Source organism: Otolemur garnettii, unplaced genomic scaffold (genome assembly GCF_000181295.1).
Source record: "Otolemur garnettii isolate 467f Iridium unplaced genomic scaffold, OtoGar3 scaffold00260, whole genome shotgun sequence".
Lineage (NCBI taxonomy): Eukaryota > Metazoa > Chordata > Mammalia > Primates > Galagidae > Otolemur > Otolemur garnettii.
The window spans coordinates 410,815-434,069 of NW_003852655.1; the positions used below are offsets into that span (position 1 = coordinate 410,815).

The 23,255-nt window shown below is 48.9% G+C and overlaps 1 protein-coding gene across 2 annotated transcripts in view; it reads left to right on the forward strand.

Annotated features, from left to right (window-relative positions):
- MOB2 (MOB kinase activator 2) overlaps positions 1-23,255 on the forward strand; it is a 48,523-nt gene that overhangs the window by 2,802 nt on the left and 22,466 nt on the right. Inside the window, exon 1 of one of the 2 annotated variants that reach the window (XM_023508589.1) lies at positions 18,430-18,736. The exons of the other annotated variant lie outside the window; for it this stretch is intronic. Within the exon in view, the coding sequence (XP_023364357.1) occupies positions 18,711-18,736 (26 nt within the window). The 5' untranslated portion in view covers positions 18,430-18,710. Of the gene's footprint in view, positions 1-18,429; positions 18,737-23,255 lie in introns of those variants that run through there. 2 annotated transcript variants of the gene reach the window in all.

Here is a 23,255-nt window from a genome sequence, read left to right on the forward strand (position 1 = left end):
CTGCTCCTGCCTTGGTGGGAGCCACACCTTGCAAAGGGGTCTGTGTTGAGGAAAGGAGCCTGCCCTGCCTGAGCAACTTTCCTGTGCTCAGGGCTAGGGCTTTAGTTGGCTGTTAATCCTTTCTTTTCTTTTTTTTTTTTTTTTTGCAGTTTTTGGCTGGGACTGGGTTTGAACTTGCCACCTCCAGCATATGAGGCCAGTGCCCTACTCCTTTGAGCCACAGGCGCCGCCTGCTGTTAATCCTTTTAACTAATTTTTAGTCTGGAACTGGGGGAAATGTGTTATTTTTGACTACTAGCTGATATTTTTATTCATACCATTCAATGACATCCAGGTGGTTAGTCTGGAGTTCAGTCTTTTATGTTTTTAATTTTTTTTTTTTGAGATAGATTCTCATTATATCGCTCTTGGTAGAGTACTCTGGCACCACAGCTCACAGCAACCTCAAACTCTTGGCCTGAAGCAATTCTCGTGCCTCAGCCTCCCAAGTAGCTGGGACTACAGGTGCCCACCACAATGCCTGGCTGTTTTTTGTTGTTGTTGTTGTTGTAGTTGTCAGTGTCATTTGGCAGGTCCGCCAGCTTTGGTTTATATGGCTGGTGCCCTAGCCGCTGAGCTATAGGCACCAAGCCTTAAAAGTTTTGTTTTTAATTTTTTAAAAAAGTGTTTCTTTGAATTAGTTCATCTCCGGGGACAAAGTATGAACCCAACTGAGCAGCAAAAAGTGCTCATGGCCTTTTCTTCCGATCTCAGTAGATGTGCAAGTGAAAACCCTCATCCCTGGGAGAAGAGCTGAGAGCTGGTTCTGAGCAGTCTGGCAGCTGCTTCTGAGGAAGTGGGGGAGGCTCTTCAAGGCACTCTGCTGGGCAGAGCCAGCACAGTGAGGCTGTGGTGAGCAATACCAGACTTCTCTGGAGGTGATTTGCAGGCAGGCCCACTGCCCTCTCTTTCCTGTGTGTTCCCTCTGCCTGGTATTGCCTGAGCTTGCTGTGAAGTAGTAGTAGAGTTAAATTTTTTTTCTTTTTCTTACAAAGAATAATTTATAGTTTGAAAAGGGTTTCTACTTATAGTTAAGCTCAATTCTATTCTGGATAGCTGATAACAAGGCATTATCTTTTGCCACTGAGTAGTAAGCCAGCTACTGCATGAGCTATAGGAGACCTGGTGGAGTCTAGACAAGGGAAAAGCTCTACCACAGCATTCGGAAGTTTGGGAGAAACTTTTGTCTTATCCACCACTGGCAGTGATGGGTATCTGTCAGCAGAAGATAATAAGTAAGTTTTTACCCAACAGAAAGCACAATCCAGAAGCTTTTGAGCATTTGGAAATGCAGGGGAGGAGACACACTCCTCTCCCTTCCAACCCCCCTTTTGCGGCCCACCAGGTGAAGTTTTCAGGGTCAACTGGCTGTCCACACTCCTCTAGGCAACCTCCCCAGCCTGTGCCCGGCCAGGGCGGGGCAGGCCCCTTCCTGGGGTCTTGTGCTCTTCTCTTCAAGGCTGCATGGTGCTTTGATACCAGCACCAAGTAGCAAGTGAGGTGTAGTTAGAGATTTCTGGCTCTGGCAAAAGAAGGTGAAAGTGCAGTGTCATGATTTTATAGAGTGTGGCAGAAGTGGAAGACAGTCTCCACTGAAGACTGAAGTGAAGTATGGCTAGCTAGAGTCTTTCAGGTGTCTTCCCTTCTGAAGGAGAGAGAATCCTATGTGCACTTTGACTAGGGGGATTTGACTGGGGGGCACCCAGACTGAACTGGCTTAAGTTTCTAGGCTTTTTTTTTTTTAACAGTCTCCTGGAAGTGTAATCTACATACTAGAAAGTTAACTTGTTTTAAGTGTACAATTAAATAATTTTTAGTAAAATTATAGGGTTGTGTAACCATCACCACAGTTTAATTTTAGAACATTACCATTATTCCCCAAAGAAGCCTCCTATCCAGCCAGAGGCAGCCACTAACCTGCTTTCTGCCCATATAGATTTACTAATTCTTCTAAAGGAAATCCCACTATGTGGTCTTTTGTGGCTGGTTCAAGTAGTGCAGTGTTTTCAAAGTTCATCCACATTGTCGTGTCAGTGTTCCGTCCTTTTTGCAAATGAGATTCCATTGGGTGGAGATGGATGGGTTTTGCTTATCGTTGTACTAGTGATGGAAATTTGGGTGTGTCCATTTTTTGCTGCCATGAACAATCCTTTTATGGCAGTGAGCTGGACCCTTCCTCATGCAGGGCTTCAGGTCTGACTGAGCTCCTGGGCTGCCTTGTACCTGGTCCTGTGCTGGGTCCCCAGAGGGAGAAGCAATAGGGTCTGCTTTCAGGTTTTCAGGCTGGTGGAGGGGGGGCATTGGAGGAGGCTGTGAGAGCATGGAGTGTGCACGTGTGGAGCTCGAGTGTGTTGGAAGGAGGACAGGGTGGGTATAGAGGTGTGAGCATGAAAGCTGTCTTGTTACATCAGCACCTCCAGCCACAGCCCCCCTCCGTGCTGTGTTTTCAGGAACAGCCTTTTGGCATCAGGGCTATATCCAGGGGAGCTCTGGGTGCTGGACTTCCAGAGGTGTTTGCCTGGGAATGCTGTTGTGTCCAAATTCTCTTTAGAAAAAACAATGGTCATGACCATAGGACCCCCTCCTGTATACCCTCTGCAGCATGGTTTCTCCTGCTTGGTCTGCTGGAACCCTCCCGCAGAGTGTTCTCAGAGCTGGTGGGGACTGGCTGTTGTTCCCTCACCCGAGGTGCCTGGGCAGGGCTGGCACTTGGCAGGACTGTCTTTCCCTTCTCTGGTGCATGTGTACCCTCCTCAGTGGTGCTAGCTTCCATCCTTTGTCCCAAAGTTGCTACCAGTCTGCCTTTCCTCACCAAGGCCAGGTCCAGGTCCTGGGAAAGCTACCCACACTGGAAGCTGCCACTCATATCCTGTTATCAAGAGCTTCCAGGGGCTCGAGAGAGGCACTCTTGGGACAAAGAGGCTGTGGCCTGCTGTCAGACCTCCTCTTGGGAGGAAGCTGTGGTCTCTGCTGTGGTCACACATCTCTGTGGAAAGTGTTGGGGCCAGCCTGTGGACCTATCCATGCTAATGCCCCCAACAGACCAACACTTCCTGCGTGTCTTATACAGTGGTGTGGAACCTTAGAAACACCTCGGCCCCCTCCTTGTGTCTGTGGTAGATGTGCTCATGGAAGGATTGAGGCTCCCCAGGCCTTGGGGCAGGCACACCTGCCTGAATGCACCCCCGGCTGAGGGAGGCAGCAGCTCCCACTGCCACTTTTGTGAGCGCCACTGAGTGCTGGCCATGGGCACAAGTAGAAGGTCTTGTTTCTTGGTGGTGACGTCTGCCTGCCCAGCCTCCTCCCTGTGCCAGACCTGTCCGGAAGGGAGGGATGTGTGCTGTCCTGTCTGTCTTGGCAGGGCATCTCCCATTCTCTGCCTTCATTGTGTTTGCTTTCCTTTCTGCATGGGACTTATTGTGGCTGGGGACAACTGGGGTGTTCAGTGCAGCTGAAGTCGGGACATGGAAGTAGGAACAGTTGAGGCAAATATAAAATGTGGACGCCTAAAGGAAACGAATGAGATGGCTGGTGGAGCATGCAGGCTACGTATAGTCCATGGTGTAGATGGTGGCCACGTTCCTGTTTGGCCTCCTTTTGCTGTGGTGTGCAGTTGCTGGGTTGGGAGCATTCACTCAGCCATCCCTGCTGCTGTCTGAACAGACTTCCCTGGCATAACATGGTTATAGGGTTAGTGCCATAGCTTGTTTTTTGTCTGCCACTTGGGTGGTGGTGGTTTTGGTCACTGTTAATTGAGCTTTTTGGTGTGACAGAGAGGCAAGGAGCTCCCACACATGCATGCAACTTCTGCCCCCAAAGCAGGCCTAGCTGGAAGGCAGGAGAGTAGCCTGAGCTCCTTCCCTTTTGCCTGTGACCTTTTCAGGGGCAGGATTTTTCTTTCAGGTGCCCTTTCCATAGCACCTCCCCCCCCCCCCGCCCTGGTGCTGGTCAGACCCTAAGGCTGGCAGACACAGTTCCCAGGGCATGGTTGTGGTGGCCCTCAGGCTGTTGTCTGGCTGTACCTGCTGGAGTTCTAAGCTCTGGCTTTACCGGAGTTTGTTCCCAGTCCTTGGAATTCCTGACAGTGCCAGGTGACCCTGAGGATGTCTGAACCTGGGGCTGGGCCTGGGTGTGAGCCCCAGAGCATAAGATGAGCTTGGGTTGAAAGTTTCTGGCAGGAGCCTGTGTTGGGCCTATTGTGCTCCGCCCTGGCTCAGTCTGCATTGGGTGTGTGTGTTGGGCTGGTGTGGCTACCTGTGCCCTTTCTCTTCTCTGTCAGCCCTCCTGTTCTGTAGCCTGTTCTTTTGGTGCCACATGACAGGAGGCCGTTTGTCATAGCAGTGGGGTCATGAAGCACAGGGTGTGTGCCAGGGGCTCTGGGTGGAGTCAGGTGCCCACTGGAGGCCCATGAAGTGGGTGCCCCCGTGTGTGATCCTGTTCTGGGCAGTCAGGGTTGCAGTGTGAACAGATGTCATCTGCAGCAGCTCCCAACTGCTGACAGGATGAGAGTAGGGAAGTCCAGGATGTGGCAGTTGGAGGCACAGAGTTTGGGGGAGCTGTTCTAACTGGGGCTCTTGGAGAAAATGCTGTTCAGTGAGGCCTGGAGCCGGGAGGGAGGGCCACCTTGCTGGTGGCTTCTGGGCAGGACAGCTGCTTGCTTTCTCCCCTCACATATAGGAGGACTTCTGGGCTTTATTAATTCAGTATTTTCCATTGAATTTTAGTCTTTATCATTTTTTATTTTAGAAAACATTTTAGATATGGGGTCTCTCTCTGTTTCCTAGGCTGGAGTGCAGTGGCTTCATTACAGCTTCAACCCCTGGGCTCGAGTAGTCCCCTTGCCTCAGCTTCCCAAGTAGGTGGGACTAAAGGTGCCCACCACACCTGACTAATTATGTATTATTATTATTATTTTTTTGTAGAGACAGAGTCTCACTTTGTTGCTCATGGTAGAGTGCCATGGCATCACACAGCTCACAGCAACCTCCAGCTCCTGGGCTTAGGTAATTCTCTTGCCTCAGCCTCAGGAGTAGCTGGGACTATAGGTGCCACAATGCCCGGCTATTTTTTCGTTGCAGTTTGCTGGGGCCAGGTTTGAACCTGCCACCCTTAGTATATGGGTTGGGCACCCTACCCACCGAGTCACAGGTGCCACACTAATTTTGTATTTTTTAAAATTAAATTCCATTTTTGTTTTGAGAGAAAGTCTCACTATGTCACCCTGGGTAGAGTGCTGTGGCATCATAGCTAATAGCAACCTCATACTCCTGGGCTTAGGAGATCCACCTTCCTCGTCCTCCTGTAGTGCTAGGACTGCAAGTGTGAGCCACCATGCCTGGCCATGTGCCTGTTGTTCTTTTATGAAAAAGTCACTTTGCCATTGAAGCTGGAGTGATGCCTTGGTTTTGCCCACATTTCTTTGTGGGTGAAGGTGCACTGGGTGTCCCATGTGCCAGGTGGGCAGCTTTCTCCTGTCGGTCACATGCCCGCTGGTCTGAATTGTGCAGGCTGTCTCTGTGCTGGCACCAGTTCTCTGTACTATGGACATGTTGATCCTGAGTGCAGGCAGCGCCTGGGCTATGAACTAGACAGGCTGTGCAGGCTGTTCGTAAGTTGGATTTGTATGTCATTTGGAACAGGTGTGTTAACCTATTACCTGTAACAGTCTCTGTAAGTGTGAGTTGTACAAGTTGGATGAATGACTGTAACTTGGGGTTTGCCTATATATATGTAGGATTTGGAGCTTGTCCTTAAAGAGATGCTGAAGCTCAGACAGGAGTTAGGGAGGTGCTACAGACTGGGGTGTCTCCACTGTGCCACTTTCTTAGGGACAGAGGGTGTGTGCACCAGGAGCCAGGCCGGATGACAGCACGGAAGGGGGAACTGGGGAGTCAGGGAGCTGGGGGAGCAGTAGGGGTCAAGCCAGGAGGCAAGAAGCCATGGGGCAACGCGGCAGGGGTTGGGCCTTCTGTTCCTCCTGGCTGGTGCTTGAAGGCTGTTCTTTCCATCCTCCCCTGTTTCCTTGAAAAACCTTGACTCCCCTGTCCAGGCAAGTTGCTGGATTCATGTTTCTCTTGGTTTCTCCGTCAGGAAGTTGTTGAGGCTGGACACACTGGACTGTTCAGAGGCCTTCAGGGGCCCATTTCAGGAGAAGGCAGTGGGGCAGGGGGCAGGGCAGAGGGCCCAGACAGGGCCTTTCTGGAGAATGCTGTTCTCTGAGACTGTGGGGCAGTGGTGAAGGTGGGGAGTTTGGGAGGCCCTGGCTGAAGTCTGGAGCCCTGGTGGAAGCCAGGTAGATACCTTTAGTTGCGGGCTCTGCATAGCCCAGATAAGGTGACCATGGTTAATTCTCTCTGACTGGTGATTCCCATCCTCTCTGCCACTGGCCATTCCTGGTCATTTCCCCGCTGTGCCTACTCCCATCACCCGACCAAGGGGAAAGGCCATCTCTTCCCAGCTCTGTCCTCATCCTTCTCTTACTGCTGGAGATGATGATCAGACAAGAAAGTGGTTGAAGGACTTAAGAGTGAGGTCAAGGTGGTTTCTTGGAGTCTGCTGCTGTTAGCAGGAGAGTTAGAGACTCTTGGTAATTGAAATCTGTATTTTTGAGTACATCTGTTGTTCTGCTGGGAAGTCCTACTGCGTTTTGGCTGAGGAAGCTCAGGGCCAAGCTGAAATCTGTTGAGAGTTCGTGGCATTTATAATTCATGTGAAAATAAGTGTTGTGTGGCTGTGACCTTGTGGCAACAGTTTGCTGATACTGCAGGACCTTCAGCCCCAGGTGTGTGCTGACTTCTTGGTGGGACTGACAGTGTTTTAGGGGTGGGGCACTGCACCCTCCTGGGGTGCTCTGCCCTCTGTGTTATCTTCTTATCAGATACTCCAGGTTTATGTAGAGCATTCTTGGGGTGCTGTCCCACCATGCCCTGGTCCCATGCCATCTAGGGCATGGGGGCCTTATGTGAGCTCCCACGGCATTTGCCAGGCTGTGTCCCCCAGGTTTGAGTAGGCTGGAGGGCCTGATGGAGGGGTGTGGTGTGGTGAATGGGCCGCCTCTTGCCCTGAACTGCACCTCTGATGCTACCACCTCGTACCTCCTAGAAACACCAGCCTGGTGACTCAGCCTGGGGGCTATGCCTAAAGGGCTGTGATCTCTGTATCTGCTGTTTGGGGTTAGCTGGTGGTCAGAGGTTGGATGTTGCAGTCATCCTGTTTATGCTCTGCTAACTTGGGGTTGCCAGGTCCTGAGGTCCTCCTGGTACCAGAGCTCATGGGAGAGCCTCCTGCCCCCGAAGGCTGGCTGCTGGCCATTCATGCTGTATAGGCAGCCCTGCAGTTTCTGTCATTTCTTCCCCAGAAATCCAGGTCATTTCATTTCCAGTAAATACAATAAAATTTTCCCCAAAGTGTTGTTTGGAGAACTTGGGGTGAGGACCAGGCCCTTCCAGATGAGAGCCTTGGACACGGGTGGGTCCCTGTCATGGAGCCTAGGGTTGCAGTGGTGGCCTGCGTGTCTTGCCTGTCTGCACTCCTGCTGTGGAGCTTGACCCAGCCTTCAAAGGCTATAGCTGAGTTGGACTCTGTAGATGGCCCATGGTTCCCTGGGATGACCCCATCCTGTTACCTAGGCTCGCATAGCCAGAGGCACCTAGGAAAAGGGAACACGCTCCTTGTCTTTAATTTGCATCTCTCAAAAAGCTGCTGGAGAGGACTGGCTGTGTTGTCCTGCTGACAGGCCCTTGGCCCCAGACTATGCTCATGGAGAGTTGTTTCTGTCTGCCTGTCTCCTACTTGTCTTCCAACCTGTGCAGACTCCCCTTGGCCACTCTCTCAGGCACTTGAACTCTAGCCTCTGTGGCATGGAGCCTTAGGACTGAGACACAGTGAGTGGCGCTTCCCAGGCACCTTCTGAAAGCTGTTCTTGCTGACTGCATCCTGAAGTTCCTGTGCAACCCTTGGTGAGAAGTCAGAGCTGCCCCACTGGCCCAGGCCCCTCCCCAGAAGGTGTTGGGAAGCTGAGCACATCCCTCTGTCTTGTGGCAAAGCCAGAGGGGTCAATCCCCTGGGAGAGTGCAGCTCTGTCTCCTGCTCAGGGCAGTGGTGGCCCAGAGAATGTTCTCAACACTGGAGTTAAACTGGAAGTCAGCCGAGTAGTGAGGTAGCTCCTTGTACACATACTCAAAAATAAGGGAGCATACCTCTAACCAGTGAGACAGGGAAGAATTTATAATGGAAATTAGGAAATATTTTTAGTGGAAAGATAACAAAAATATGTGTATCACGTGTTCCGACTTGTGGGATGCAAAGGCTAGAGAGTAGTTCACAGCCCTGGTATGTGTCAGAGAATGGCTCAGGGAAGGCAGGTGGGGTAGGAGCTAGGAGCAGACACTAGAAAACAGCAAGAAAATCCTTATGGGCTGTGCTGCCAGGCTAGAGTTCAATTCTTTGAAGGTGGGAATAAAGTGAAGAGTCTCTGGGGAGACTGATCCAGATGGGGAACACAGGATGGCATCAGTAGCGGGTCTTCTCCACACCTGTGATGCCACCTGGATGTCCATGTTTAGAAAAGAATTCTTGACCTGTAGCCAGGTAGACGAGGATCTAAGTGTGGAAGCTTCTGGAACTGTTGTCCAGGGCCGCCTCTAGCCGTGCCACACTCTGGAGCACTGAGGGTGTGCTGAGTGTGAATACAGTGGACTTTGGAGACATAGTGTGAAGTGTCACCTTACTGTGTTTTGTATTGATTGCATGTTGAAATGACAGTGTTTTAGATCTTTTGAGTTAAATAAAAATAATTGCACCTATTTCTTTTACTTTTTAACATGGCCATTACAAAATTTAAAACTACACCTGTGGTTTACATTTATGGCTTGTGCTCTTTTTCTCTTGGTTAGTGCTGTTCTTTTTTTTTTTTTTTTTTGAGACAGAGCCTCAAGCTGTCACCCTGGGTAGAGTGCCGTGGCATTACAGCTCACAGCAACCTCCAACTCCTGGGCTCAAGCGAGTCTCCTGCCTCAGCCTCCCAAGTAGCTGGGACCACAGGCGCCCGCCACAACGCCCGGCTAGTTTTTGGTTGCAGCCGTCATTGTTGTTTGGCGGGTCCAGGCTGGGGATTTGAACCTGCCACCTTAGATGTATGTGGCTGGCGCCTTAGCTGGTTGAGCTATAGGCGCCGAGCCAGTTAGTGCTGTTCTTGAAGATAAAATAGAAGATGCTATTCTCGACTCATGGGCTTAGAAGTTTTCTTAAACAGGATAGAGAGATACTGATCATAAAGGAAAGATAGATACTTCGGTTTGCATTAAAATTAATCAGCTTCGGCTTGGCGCCTGTAGCTCAAGTGGCTAGGGTGCCAGCCACATATTCTGGAACTGGCAGGTTTGAATCTAATCCAGGCGTGCCAAACCACGACAACTACAACCAAAAAACAATAGGCAGTATGGCAGGCACCTATAGTCTCAGCTACTTGGGAGGCTGAGGCAACAGAATCACTTAAGCCCAAGAGTTTAAGGTTGCTACGACCTGTGACGCCGTGGCACTCTACCCAGGGTGACAGCTTGAGACTCTGTCTCAAAAAAAAAAAAAAAAAAATTAGCTCCATTTATCAAAAGGAATCCTTGAATGAGTGAAAGTGCAGCCCACACGGGGTGTGTGTTGTGTGGACACTGACAAAAGCTGCTCAGGAGCTCATCGGAACATGCAGTAGACAGACAGCCCATGTGGACACGGACAGAGGACTGGACAGACACCCCAGGCAGTAGGAGGCATTCATGCCTCAACCACAGGAAAGTACCCTTGCAGTTAACAGGGAAGCAGGGGAAAGCTCGAGATGCTGGTGGCTCTCATGTAGCCTGGATGTCTGGTGAGGAGAATAGCCGGATGGCCGTGGTGGAGGTTTGTGGGCCAGCTAAGTGCAGGTGGACTCGTCCTTGTGCTATGCTCCCTGTCCCCATTTTGATTTGTTTAGAGCAGGCGTCCTCAAACTACAGCCTGCCTAGGACATTTATCTGGCCCACCAGGTGTTTTTGCCACCGGTGCCTGTCCTGCTTAGCAGCCAACTTGTCCCAGGGCCTGCAGTCCGGCCCTCCAACGGTCTGAAGGACAGTGAACTGGCCCTTTGTTTAAAAAGTTTGAGGACCCCTGGTTTAGAGAATCATCCTTTCTCCTAAGCCCTGCGGCTCTGGAAGTGGTAGGCCTTCTTTGTCTCAGCAGTCATCTCATGATGCATCTGAATGAAACTCTCCAGAGTCCAGGGCACTTCTCTGCCCCGTCCCCTTCTGAGCTGTTGTGCGCTTGCTGGTGTGCTTTCTAATTCTACACATTTTAGGCCCCACAGACTATGTCACTGTTTTCTATGCTGGTATTTATGGGGATTTACTGACTGTACAATGTCTCTGGCTGGGCTGCTCTCTCTGCCCTGTGTCTGTCTGAGTTTGCCCTTGTTTGGTGGCCAGTCTTCCTCTGCCTGCAGGGTGGCTGCTTGCTGGCTCTTCCTGGTGGCTCTGCTGGTGGTGAGTGGAGGTTTCTGCTGTGTCATTGTGCTTCATTTCTGCTGGTTTCTAGTCAGCCCTGAGAGCTGCTGGCCTGCTACCTGGTCCAGCTTTAGGTGGCACTGCCCTAACTTCAGCTACTTCTAGCATTTAATCATTTTAGAGTTAAAAGTTGAAGAAATAGTTTGAAGAATTTCTGTATACCTTCACCCAGATGCCCTAAATGTTAATATTTTTGTCATGATAGCTTTATCATTTTTTTCCCTTACTAGGCATGCATGTGTTCTTTTTCTTAGCAGTTTGAGAAAGACTTGCCTCCACCACAAGCCAGATAGCCGCTGTGGTGTTTCAACACCAAAGCGCTGGGGTACATCTGCCCTAAGAGGCATAACGGGGAGTCAGATTCTTCTTCCCTGTGCAGGGTGAGCTGAGAAGTGGGCACAGAAGCTCTCTTTGAGGTAGGGTGAGTGGGGGGTAACAGATAGCCTGTCATCATGTGGAGGCAACTTGTGAGGACAGAAATGCTTTTGTTTGAAGGCCCACATGAGGATAGGAGGGCAGGGCCGCTCAAGATGTGGACACGCCCCGTGGTGTCCTAGAATTCAGGGAGAGCCATGTCAGAGGGCTCTGCAGGCACAGTCTTGCTGCCCCCTCCTCCCTCTTCTCCTCTCTCCCTCCTCCCTTCTTCTTCTTCCTCCCCCTGCCTCCCTCTACTCCCTCCCCTTCCTTCCTCTTCTCTCTCCTCCCTCTCTCGCCTCCTTCCTCCTCCTCTTTCCTTCCCCTTACTCTCTCTTTCCTCTGATGTGCAGGGCAGCAAGAGGACAGACCCTCTGCTCATGTCCCAGCTGTGGCTTGTGGCAGCAAGCTGAAAGCCCCAGAAAGCTAAGGGGTACATCCCTCGCAGGCATTGAGTAAAGTTTCAGCTCGCTACAGCCTCCAACTGCTGGACTCAAGAGAACCTCTTGCCTCAGTCTCCTGAGTAGCTGAGACTACAAGTGCTTGCCACAACACCTGGCTAGTTTTTCTATTTTGAGTAAGACAAGGTCTTGCTTTTGCTCAAGGTGGTCTTGAACTCCTGAGCTCAAGCAATCCACTTGCCTTAGCCTCCCTCAGTGCTGGGATTATAGGTGTGAGCCACCACACCTGGCTTCATCTAAGCTTTTGCTTATGGAGTATCAGCAACCTGGACAGAAACAGGGAGAAGGGCACTGTTCCTGGCTTCCAAACAGCATGGCCCTTTGCAAAAGATTGCTGGATTATTTTCAGATTTTAGTGTTCTTTGGAAAATATTTTAGTATGTATCCCTGAAAGATAATAAATCTTTTAAAAACATTACAATAAATTATTTTATATGTAAAACAGTAATAATTTCCTTTTTTTGTTTTGTTTAGCAGGCCCTGGCTGGTTTCGAACCTGCTACCCCTGGTGCACTGGACCAGTGCTCTAATCATTGAACTATGGGCACCTAGTATAATTTCTTAATATTGTCAATATTCTATTCATTGCTCACATTTCCCCAAAAAGGCCCCATAAATGTCTGCACCTTTCCCCTCCTCTCTCATCATTTCATTCTCTTTTCTCCTCTCCATCTCTCCTTCCCTCTCTGTTTTTCACATCTCTCTTTTTCTTCCTCCCTTCATCTCTTTTTTCATTCTTTTCTTCCCTCCCTCCCCCAACAATGTGCTTGAGTTGCGATCCAAATACAGAGGTGCCAGAACACACACAGTTAAGAAAGGGAAAGCTGGGTGGCACCTGTGGCTCAGAGGAGTAGGGCCCAGGCCCCATATGCCAGAGGTGGCGGGTTCCTCTTAACTCGCCAAAAACTGCAAAAAAAAAAAAAGGGAAAGCTATAGTAAATGGTGGTTCTCAAATCATGTTTGACTTCTGGACACGACACAATATCCAAGATAACAAGTGTTATTGTATACATTGAATATTACAGTTGAGTAGTTTTTCCCTTTCTTAAAAACGTGTATACATTTTTTGGCACCTCTGTATTCATGATCACGGTTGATGGATGGAGTTGTGGAATGTGTTTTGGGCTGTAGCTCCCCTTCTCTCTCTCTCTCCTACAGTTTTTTGTTAAGGAAATCAGGAGATGCATTGTCTTCTGTGGGCATTTCCACCACCTGGCTGTGTCATTGCCCAAGTCTCCCCATGTGACTCTTAACTGTTCAAGGCAGGACCAAGCTACTCGCAGGTGTGGTTTCCCCCTTGGGACGTTGCCAGCCATTGTTGTCAGCAAATTCCACATGTGCCTCAGATGCTGTCCAGTAGTGACAGGATATTCTCATTCTATCCTTGCTCCTATATTAGTGGGAAGACTTCTATGAAAAGAAGGTTCCTCCTGTCAGCTCTTTGGTTACCTCAGGAAATTCAAGATATATAATTGGCTATGTCCCTCTGCTCACCTGACTCTGATGTAATTCATTAGTGCCTTCTAAAAGTGACTGGTGAGAGTCAGAAAAACAGGTATGCATATAAATGAAAAACCTTTGAGAATCTGTGGATTAAAACTGTCTTGGTCTCGGCATTGTGGCATCTGGCATCCTCGCTGCCGATCACATTGCCTGTCTTTGGCTTGGGAATTTATTGGGCTGGTTACTCAGCCCATGGTAGCCCTAGTGGCCTTGGACAGCTTTGCTGCTCTGCTGTGACAGTGTGGTCCCCTGTGCTAGATCTCGAATTATTGCCTTTTCTTCAAGAGTCCTGGTTTCTTGTCATGTTAAGGTAGTGCTTGTGTTGGGAGGTAGTTTTAGAGGCCAAATTCCAGACGCCACAGGTGCCCTTGCTCCTGGACTGTTTCAGTGGGTAGCAAACATGGGAAGACTGAAATGCATGTTCAGGCCCTTTGCCCATTTCTTTTCTTTTCTTTTTCTTTTTTTGAGATAGAGTCTCACTTTGTTGCCCTTGGTAGAGTGATAGGACATAACAGCTCACAGCAACCTCAAACTCTTGTGCTTAAGTGATTCTCTTTCCTCAGCCTCCCAAGTAGCTAGGACTATAGGTGCCTGCCACAACACCTGACTATTTTTTTTGAGACGGGGTCTTGCTCTTTCTCAGGCTGGTTTTGAACCCATGAGTTCAGGTGATCCATCCGCCTTGGCCTCCCAAGTGCTGGGATTACAGGCGGGACCCACTGTGCCCAACCACCCCTTTGCCCATTTCTGACTTGGGCGTCTTGGGGTTGCTCTGCTGTTGATCTGTGTGAGTTCCTAGTGTATTTTAGATGCAGTCAGATATATGGCTTGCAAACACTTTCCCCCATCCTTTCCCCTTATTTCCTTTGCTGTGCCAAAACTTGACTTTGACACAGTCCCGAGTGTCTGTTTTTGTTTTGTCACCTGTGCTTCTAGTGTCATATCAAAAAATCACTGCCAAGGCCAAGTTGGGAAGCTTTTCCCTGTGTTTTCTTGTAGGAGTTTTATGGTTTCAGATTTTATGTTTAAGTGTTTATAGTTGACCCTTGAACAATGTGGGGCTTAAGGGGCATCATCCACCCCCTTAAAGTTGAAAATCCATGTATAACTTTTGCTCATGAAAAACTACCAATAGCTTAATATTGACTTGAATACAGCTGACCCTTGAACAGTATTGTCTGGAATGACAGTTGATGAAACAACATCGTTGATGAAAGCTTATTTTGTACATAAGTAATACATACTGTATTCTTATAATGAAGTGAGAGAAAGGAAAATATTATTAAGAAAATCATAAGGAAGGGGAAGTATATTTACTGATTAAGTGAAAGGGAATCATCCCAGAGGTCTCCATGTCTCCTCATGGGGGAGAGGAGAAGGAAGGAGTGGGTCCTGCTGTCTCAGTAGTGTCAGAGATGGAAGGAAATCCTCATGCAGGTATACCTCGCCATTCCAGACAATATCATTCAAGGGTCAGTTGTATTCAAATTTGAGATGATTTTTGTTTGTGGTATGAGATGAGGGTCCAGGTTGTTCCTTTCCCAGCACCATTTGCCCATTTCCCCCACATTTGCCCGAGCCTTTCATGCAGGGGCTCTGGGACATCAGCAGTGCCCAGTAGTGCCTTGTCACCATGCCTTGTGTCCAGGCTCATCGCTGCCCACAGGGCCCGGGTTGCTCCACAGATGCCATCTTGGCCTTGTCCAGGGGTGGGAATGGGCCTATTGGGAGACTCTGCTAGGTGTGGCGGCTCTTGGCGTAGTGACCGTTGGTCACCTGTTACCCCTTGAGTCACACAGTGCAGCTTGAAGAGTCTTTGGGATCTTGTTTTGCGATGTTTCTCTCTGCCTCTATGTCTGCAGGCTCCTTGGTGCTAGCAGGAGGCAGTGTTTTCTGCCTTGCCCAGGGGGCAGATCCTCAGAGGGGCCTCTGCTGTCTCAGAGCAGAGAACATAAGTCTCCTCACTGTACCTGCCAGCTCATTTCTTTGCAGGAATCACGTGGCCAATTAGGACACCTTGTGGGGTCCTGGCACACAGTGGTGCTGGCTGGAGGGATGGAGGGGCAGCCCCTGGAGCTCAGCCTGTGTTCCACACACCTGCCCCTCCCTGCTCTCCACTGAGCTGTCTGTGATCTGTCCTATAGGAGGTGTGTAGGTGCAGGGACAAGCCTGGGGCGCTGTGAGGTGAGGGTGCCAGACAGTAGTCCAGCTACACCCTACCCTGTCCCAGGTGCTAGGTTTGGATTTAGGAAGTAATGGAGGAAATTGACAGGCTTCATGTAGGGGTGGAGGTGGCAGCATAGGCAGGGGTGGGGTGTAGAGCCTCCTTAGCTTTGTTTTGGACCTAAGGTGCTGGGGGAGTCCAGGCAGCTTTCAGGTGGCCATGAGTGTGCCCAGGATCTGAGGAGGGGTGAGCAGCTCTAGGACAGCAGGAGCTGGAGAGGCTGGGGAGGGCTGTGGGGTGTTGGATTTGGGAACACACTGAGCGTGCCCCATGTGTTTGGCACTGAAGGACAGGAGAGCGTGTCCCCAGAATGGGGATGGTTTGTTGGGCACTTCACACTGAGGAAGGGGGGCAGGAAGGGGACCTTGGTCTTCTGCCTGTTCTCTCACAGGCCCAGGGACCGAGTTGCAGGGGCGCCTGGGGAGGTCAACCTTGAGTTTTGCTCTAACATAATAATTTTCTTTGTTGTGTAAAATCTTAACAGAATTTGAGCCTCCTCTCCCTGGAGACGTGTCCTGCTAAATTGTGTCTCTTCTGGATCTGGTGCAGTGGTTTTCAACCTTCCTAATGCTGCGGCCCTTTAATACAGTTCCTGTGGGTGGCAATCCACAGGTTGAGAACCACTGATCTGGCGTGAATACTCAGCTGGCCTCTTCATTGGGCTCATGGAGGGAACTTTCATAGAGGAGCCCATCCTAGCCCATGTGGCGGGCATCCCTGTAGCCCACCCCTCATGCTCCAATTGTCCCCCTCCCTGCTGGGTGGGCGAGGGGCAGTTGCTGGTCTTGGCTCTCCTTTTGGTAGTGAAGTGCGTGACTTTGCGCTGTGCCCCTGCATTCCTTAGTGAGGCAGAAGGCATTTTCATGCCTTTACCACTGTTTGTGAGTTCTAGTCTATGATCTGCTCAAGTGGCTTGAGGCTGGGGACTGCCCTGGGAGTGTCTGGGTCGGACCTGGAGAGGCTTCTGTGGGTGCAGCCACAGCTGTAGCTTGTTGGGGCCATGGGGCTGTGCTTGCTGCAGGCGGCTCTTCTCCCTGAGAGTCTCTTAATCTTGAACGAGCCCTCACTGGAGTGCTCAGGTTCCTAGAGGTATAGTTGCCCTGCTGGTCCAGACTGTCCACTTAACCTGTTTGCATGCCCAGGAGCAGCTAGTGGTGTCCAGGGGCTGGAGCAGGGTACCTTCATGTACCTACCCTCTGGAGTTCTCATGGTAGCAGCCCTGGAGTGGTGTCTGCTCCTCTGAGGGACCTCGGTTTTGCTTGTTCTAGTGTGTGGAGTGAGTGGTGCCCTTTTGGATGTGCAGTTTGGGCATTGTCCATGCTGTCTGCTAGCTCCATCTGACTGTGCAACACAGTGCATCATGGGGGCTCCGTGGCACACATGCAGGTGTCAGTGTCAGCCATTAAGGTCAGTATTGGCTCAAGGACTACAGACAGGTTTCAGTGTGCACCCGGGAGGTCACTTCTTTCAGGTGGATAGTGGTGGGGATTGCTGAGGGGTAAGAGTGTTATTTACCTTTTTAGGAAGCTGCCAGCTGTTCTGTGTGTGACTCAAATGTCTGTTAGGGTATAGGAAGCAAGTTCCCTCCCAGTCATGGGCAAGATCTCTAGAAACTGGGAGACTAGAAAACACCTCCTGTTGGCACTTTCTTCCCAGGCCAGGCCAGGGTTAGCAGGGCACTGGTGTGGGGGCGCCAGCCACCCTCTGTTCCCGTGGGCGCTCCATTCTGGCTTCCCTCTGGTTGTCACTCTTGGAATGCAGGGAACTCCCACACCAGGCCCCTCACTCCATGTTCAGAGTTAAAGCAGTGCTTCTGATTAGAGGGCCCTGTGCCACAGTGGTGTGGCTATCTGTCCAAGGCCCTGGCATCTAGAGGAGCAGGCAGCCAGTGGGAGCTAGCCCCATCAGCCCTCCAGGGTGACCTGCCTCCCTGGCAGCCACAGCCACTTTATTTCCCCTTTACCAGATGTGCGAAGCCCAAGCCAGGCCTGCAGGTGGCCCTGGAGCAGGCTTCTTGCCTGATGTCCTCAGCAGGACAATGATGACACAGGCACTGACAGGACAGTTGTGGTTCTGTGGAAGCTCTCAAATCATAGGCTTTGACTGACATACTTCCCTGGGTTGGAGTCCAGATCAGTGCACAGGAGGCTGCCTGGCTGGCCCATGTGCCTGGGGCAGTGTCCTGAGGGTGCAATGTGCAGGGCTGAGAGGGTAGCTGATGGGTGGGGGTGCACCCCACCAGGGGAGAACTGGTGGGGTCCAGTTCTCTACCACTGTGCCTGCCTTTGGGGGGGGGGTGTGAGTCACACCTTTTCCAGGACTTCCCCAATGCCTCCCAGATTATAGGACTTGCTTCCATTTCTCTCCTGTATTTTTCTAGTAAAAGAATGTTTCTTACTCATTTTATTTTTTTTTTTTGAGGGGAAAAAATGCCCACCAAATATACTGATTTATAGTTTTTCTGTTTTTCCCTTTTTAGGTGCATAACCTGGAAGGGGCCCTACTGCAGGAATCTGGAGGAGGGGACTGGCCTGCTCCTTACTGGGGGTGGGGGTGTGTGGAGCCTGGCCCAGTTTTGCTGCAGTTTGTATCCGCTGGACAGTGGGTAGCTGGACAGGCCCCGTCCTTTTCCAGGGCAGCCTCTACACTGCTGTCTATGCTTGGTCAGGGTTTTTCCCACCTTTCTGTGGCCCCTACCTCCAGCACTGACAGATTTCTGTTGTTGCAGGTTAGCCCCTTTATTGGCATTGCATGTGCATACATAGCAGTGTCGTGATCTTAGGTTCATCCAGTGTCTGCATGTGTCCCCAGTCACCTCGTCTGTGGCTGAATGCTATTCCATGGGGTGGACACACTATCCCGTAGTGTGTCCATGTACCTGCTGGTGAGCATGTGGGTGGTTTTCCTTTTTGGCTGTTAAGAATTCAGCTGCTGTATATAACCACCTACACAATCATGCAAATGGCAAAACATAACTATAGTCCATAAAGTAGAAAGGAAAAGGAGAGAGAAGGGTGGGAAAGGAGAAATGGGAGAAGGGAGGGTATTTGGGGGGACCTTACCTAATGTGCATGATGCAGTGGTACATTTCAAAACTATTAAGAAATGAGTGTAATTGTGATGGATGTGTTATTTGGTTCAATGTAAACATTTCACATTGTATATCAAAGCAGTTGCCTGAACCCCATAAATGCATCAAGGTACAAAGTTATGATTTAATAAAAAATAATTAATTATAAAAAGAAAAGAATTCAGCTGCTGTGAACACTTGTGTTAGATCTTCATATAAACATGCACTTTCTACTCTTTAATTAAATGCCTAAGTGGAGCATCTGGATCCTGTGAGAGGTGTGTGTTTAACATCCTGGGAAACGGCCAAATTGCCTCTGGGGTTGTGCTGCTACTGTGGGTTCCTAACAGCTGTGCACGGCAGTTCTCAGCATCCAGCACGAGTGGTCTCTGAAACTCAGCCGCTCCAATGGCGTCTTGCAATTTGATTCAGCAGCTCACAAGGACGCTGGACATCTTCTCGTGCTCATGTTGCTGATCATATCCTCTCTCTGGTAAGGTGTCTGTTCCATCTTTTGCCCATTTTTATTGGGCTGTTTGTCTTGTTACTGAGTTGAGAGGCTGTTATATATTCCAGATACGTGTCCTTTCTCAGCTGTGTCTTACATAAGGTGACCAGACATCCTGCTTTTTAACAATTTGTCCTGTGTCCCACGGTGCTTAAAAAGTCCCAATTTTTGGAAAGAATGCACAACAAGCTAGGGAACGGCAAGAGAACGGGAAGGGAATATACGGTTTTCAGCTGCCATGTGGCTATTTCACCAGGATATGAGTTTTATATTATTTTTGTTAATTTTATAACGTTAAACTTTAATAATAACAAATCATTGTTGAGAACTGATTATCGAGAACTGCTTATCAAAGTTTGCATTGTTGATCAGTTGTTAGAATTCATCACCATTGTTTGGACTTAATGAACAATGTCACTTTTTGGCATTGGCAACGACGAAAACATTTTGTAACTGTCTCTCAGAGGATACACATCCTACTGCGTGCTACTGCTAGTTAAACAAATGATGTCAACAAATCAGCTATTTGGGCACAGCGCCTATGGCTCAAGTGGCTAAGGCGCCAGCCACATACACCTAAGGTGGCGGGTTCGAATCCAGCCCGGGCCCACCAAACAACGATGGTTGCAACCAAAAAAATAGCCAGGCGTTGTGGCGGGCGCCTGTGGCCCCAGCTACTTGGGAGGCAGAGGCAGGAGAATTGCTTGAGCCCAAGAGTTGGAGATTGCTGTGAGCTGTGATGCCATGGCACTCTACCCAGGGGGACAGCTTGAGGCTCTGTCTCAAAAAAACAAACAAATAAAAAACAGCTATTCAGATAATTTAGGTAAGTAATTTATTTATTTCATGAATTTAGCAGACAGTACTCATATCATTTATATTTTATAGTGGCGGAAAAAAGTCTAGCACTGGCCTTGAAAGTGACACTTACGACTTACAAGGTATCATTATTAAAAAATATATTGATAAGGAAAAGGTTAAATCTTGGGCATTAACAGAAGTCACAATAGAGAACAAATGGTTAAAAATGTTTCATCATTTTGAAACAAACCATGTTCCATACAATAATGCACTAAAAATTATGGGATATGCGCTGTCCTTACCAAGAACTAATGCTGTGACTGAATGCGTTTTTTCCTACGGTAAATAAAGTGTGGACATCAGAAAAATCATAATTAAGTGTTGAGACTTTGAAAGCCATTTTATGTGTGAAATATAATTTAACAAATTCTTGCAAAAAATTTCATGACCTTTTAAACAACGACAGCAATCTACTAAAAAAATTCACTCAAATGAGAAATATGCGAAAGAATAAAATAATACTATACATAATTTTTTAATGTATATTTGTAAATTGTACTTATGTTAAAATTCAAAAAAATTACAATACTATTTTTTGCATTCTGTGAAAATTTTTGTTGCTCTATATAGACCAAATTTTTAATTAAGACACCCCCCCACCCCCCCACCCCCGGTCAATGGTGTCCTGCTTTACCAATGTTAAAATCTGGTCAACTTAGTCTTATGGAACTTCTCCTGGTGCAGCTGGTCCTTATTAGGCCACTTCAGCTCACTGGTGTCTGTCCATTTTTCATTGCTTTCCATGGTTTTATTTTGGATGGCTTCCATCTCTGTGTCCTGGTACCCACCAGTCCCAGCTTTTAGCATTGTTCAGTCTGCTATGATCCTATACAGAGTATTTTTCATCTCAGATATTTTAGTTTCTACATTGAGAATTTTACTTTGGATTTTTAAAAAAAGTTTTCCTTCTCTCTTTTTATCAACTTCAGTGCTTCTCCAGCTTTCTGAGCAGATGGAACACAGCCGTGGTGGTGTTTCAAATGTCCTATTGGCTACATCTCTCATTTGGCCGTTTGGGGGCTTTCTCTTTTGACTGATTTGACTCTCAATAATGGATTATTTTCCCTGCCTTGAAAACTTGGTAATTTTTTATTAGATGCAAGACATTAAGAACTCTGCCTTTTGTAAAAATTTTTTAGAGATCCAAGTATTCTTATTTTTTAATTTTTTATTAAATCATAACTTTGTATATTGATGCATTTTATGTAAATATTCTTGAGCTTTGTTTCTTGGACTCAGCTGAATTCTTTGGAAAGAGTTTATCCTGTTCAGCTTTTTGCTGCGCACTTCGTGGGATCCTGGCAGTGTTTCATTTAGGGCCGACTTTTGTCACTGATGCAAACCCTTTCAGAGCACCTCACCTGGGGTCCATGTTTTTGGGAGTGTCCATCCTGCCTGTAGGAAGAGCTGTTCTCAGCCATGTGTACTTCAATTGTCCTCAGCCCTGATGCTCTTCTCCATGCATTCTGGGGTGCTCTGAGGAGGGCTTAGTGGGGCCCTTACAACACTCTCCTCCTGGGTGCACAGAGGATCCTGAGACCCCCAGCTGTGGGTGGTTCTCAGAAGCCCACTGGACTTCTCAGGTCATCTCTGCTGTCCAGACTTCACAGCAGGAGCCAAGCAAGCATCTCTCCTGTCTCCACTGCTATCTTCTGTGCCTGACACCCATCAGTGCCATGGGAACCAGCAGGTGGCACTTTGTCCAGTGGTTGGTTGTTTCAGGTAGGGAATGGTTTCCTCAGGGTGTATGATGCTCCTGTGGCTGCTGTGTCTTCCACTGTTCTTGCCAGAAGCTCTGAGGGACGTAGCAGTGCATAGGTTATACAGGTTCTGTACACGTTTCTCAGATCCCGAGTCCCGACATGTGCCCACCAATTGCCTGGCGCTTCTCAGATCCCAAGTCCTGACTGATTGCCTGGCTCCCAGGCTTTTCATTTGGCTGTCCATTCCTAGCTCCCTGGTTTCTTGGGCAGGTAAGGGAAATGACAGGTGTGGTTTCTGCACAGGATGGATAGCTACAGTTGGGGGTCACCCTGAACCCTCCCCTCCTTTAAGTTGGCTGCAGACACTCAAGGAACCTACAGAGAAAGACACCTGGGCAAACCCTTGGGTACGCTAGGGATCATGGCAGTGCACCAGGGGCATGGCACGGGCACAGTGCTCAGGGCTAAACCACCTGTGCGCGGAGCAGCAGGAGTCTGTACCATGGCAGTTGCTGAGGACAGCTCCTGTGCTCATGGGATGCTGACACTGTGCTTCCTTCCAGTAGCCCCGGCTTCACCCACTACTCTCACTGCACATAGATCACCACACCGGGCAGCTTGGGCTGCTGAGACAACTGGTAGGACTGAGGGAAAGGATGAGGGACCTGTACTCTCTGGAGGCTTCTCTCTGTGGCCTGGCCCGAGCACCATCTCTGTGCGGGGCTGTTCATGAGCTTTTAGAATAGCTCGGCAAGGGCGCTATGGGGGCCACGCGGCCAAGCTCAGGCCACCACCGTGGTTGTTCCCTCTCACCCACATTATCCTGAAGCAATCTCTGGACATAATCATGTCGCTTCTGGGTGGTTCATCCGTCTACAAAGGGTAGGGATTCTTTCCCTCAAACACAAGCTGTCTTATCCTCTTGCCAAGGTGGTGGTTTCTTAGTAATGCTGAGGAGCAGTGGGCAGCCACATTCCTCCAGGTTCTCAGCGCACTGGAATGTGGCCTCAGATAAGGTCTGTGCGTTGTGTTGGGTGACAGATGTTGAAATTCTTTTTTAACTTTATATTTTGAAATTACTATAAGCTCACAAGAAGTTGTGAAGTTAGCACGGGGACTCCTGCACAGCATCCTGTATGATCATGACACCGTACCCGGAAGCAGGGCTGGCTCGGCGTGAGACTGCAGCTCCCGCAGTGCTGGGGCATTTCTCGGGCCCCCTTTGCTGTTAATTTTTCCTTCCAGTTGTTGTGTCGATGGCACCAAGTTGCTCCTCTGTGCTGTCCCCACCACTGCCTCCCATGCTGCCATGGAGCACCTTCCTCTTGTTCTGCAGGACACACTGGTAGCTGCATTTAGACTTTGGTCACATCCAGGCTCTTTTTTATTTGGAGGTGGGATGACTCTGTGGGTGGCACTGTTCTTCCAGAGGGAGGTGTGTGGTGTCCAGCTGCCTTTCGGTGTTATTTGCCTTTACTGCTGACCGCTGGCTAGAATCTTCCTCACCTTATGGTTATGAGGCCTTACCCGTACCTTGCTCCAGGACGGCCTTAGGCACCCTCTTCACACACCATCACAGGGGGTGTTAGGGCTTCGGCATATGACTTTGAGAGGGGTAAACATTTCAGCCCATAGCAGTAGCCTTTTGATTTAAAGTGTCAATATTGAAGTCTAATGCAAATATAATTTTCTTTCTCTTATACCTTAACTAGTTTTTTTGTCAAAGGACCTTTTTACTGACCTCTAAGTCCAACCATTTGACTAGAATACCTCAGTGTGGGTTATTCAGCTTTGATTTGTACCCTTTTGATATGTAATTTCAGATCTTTTTTTCCTTTAATTTTATCTGCTACTTTCTCTCTACTGCTTTTCTTCCTTTAGAAAAACTTGTTTTTAAAAAATTATCATATAATTTACATGTAATGAAATGCATAGATCTC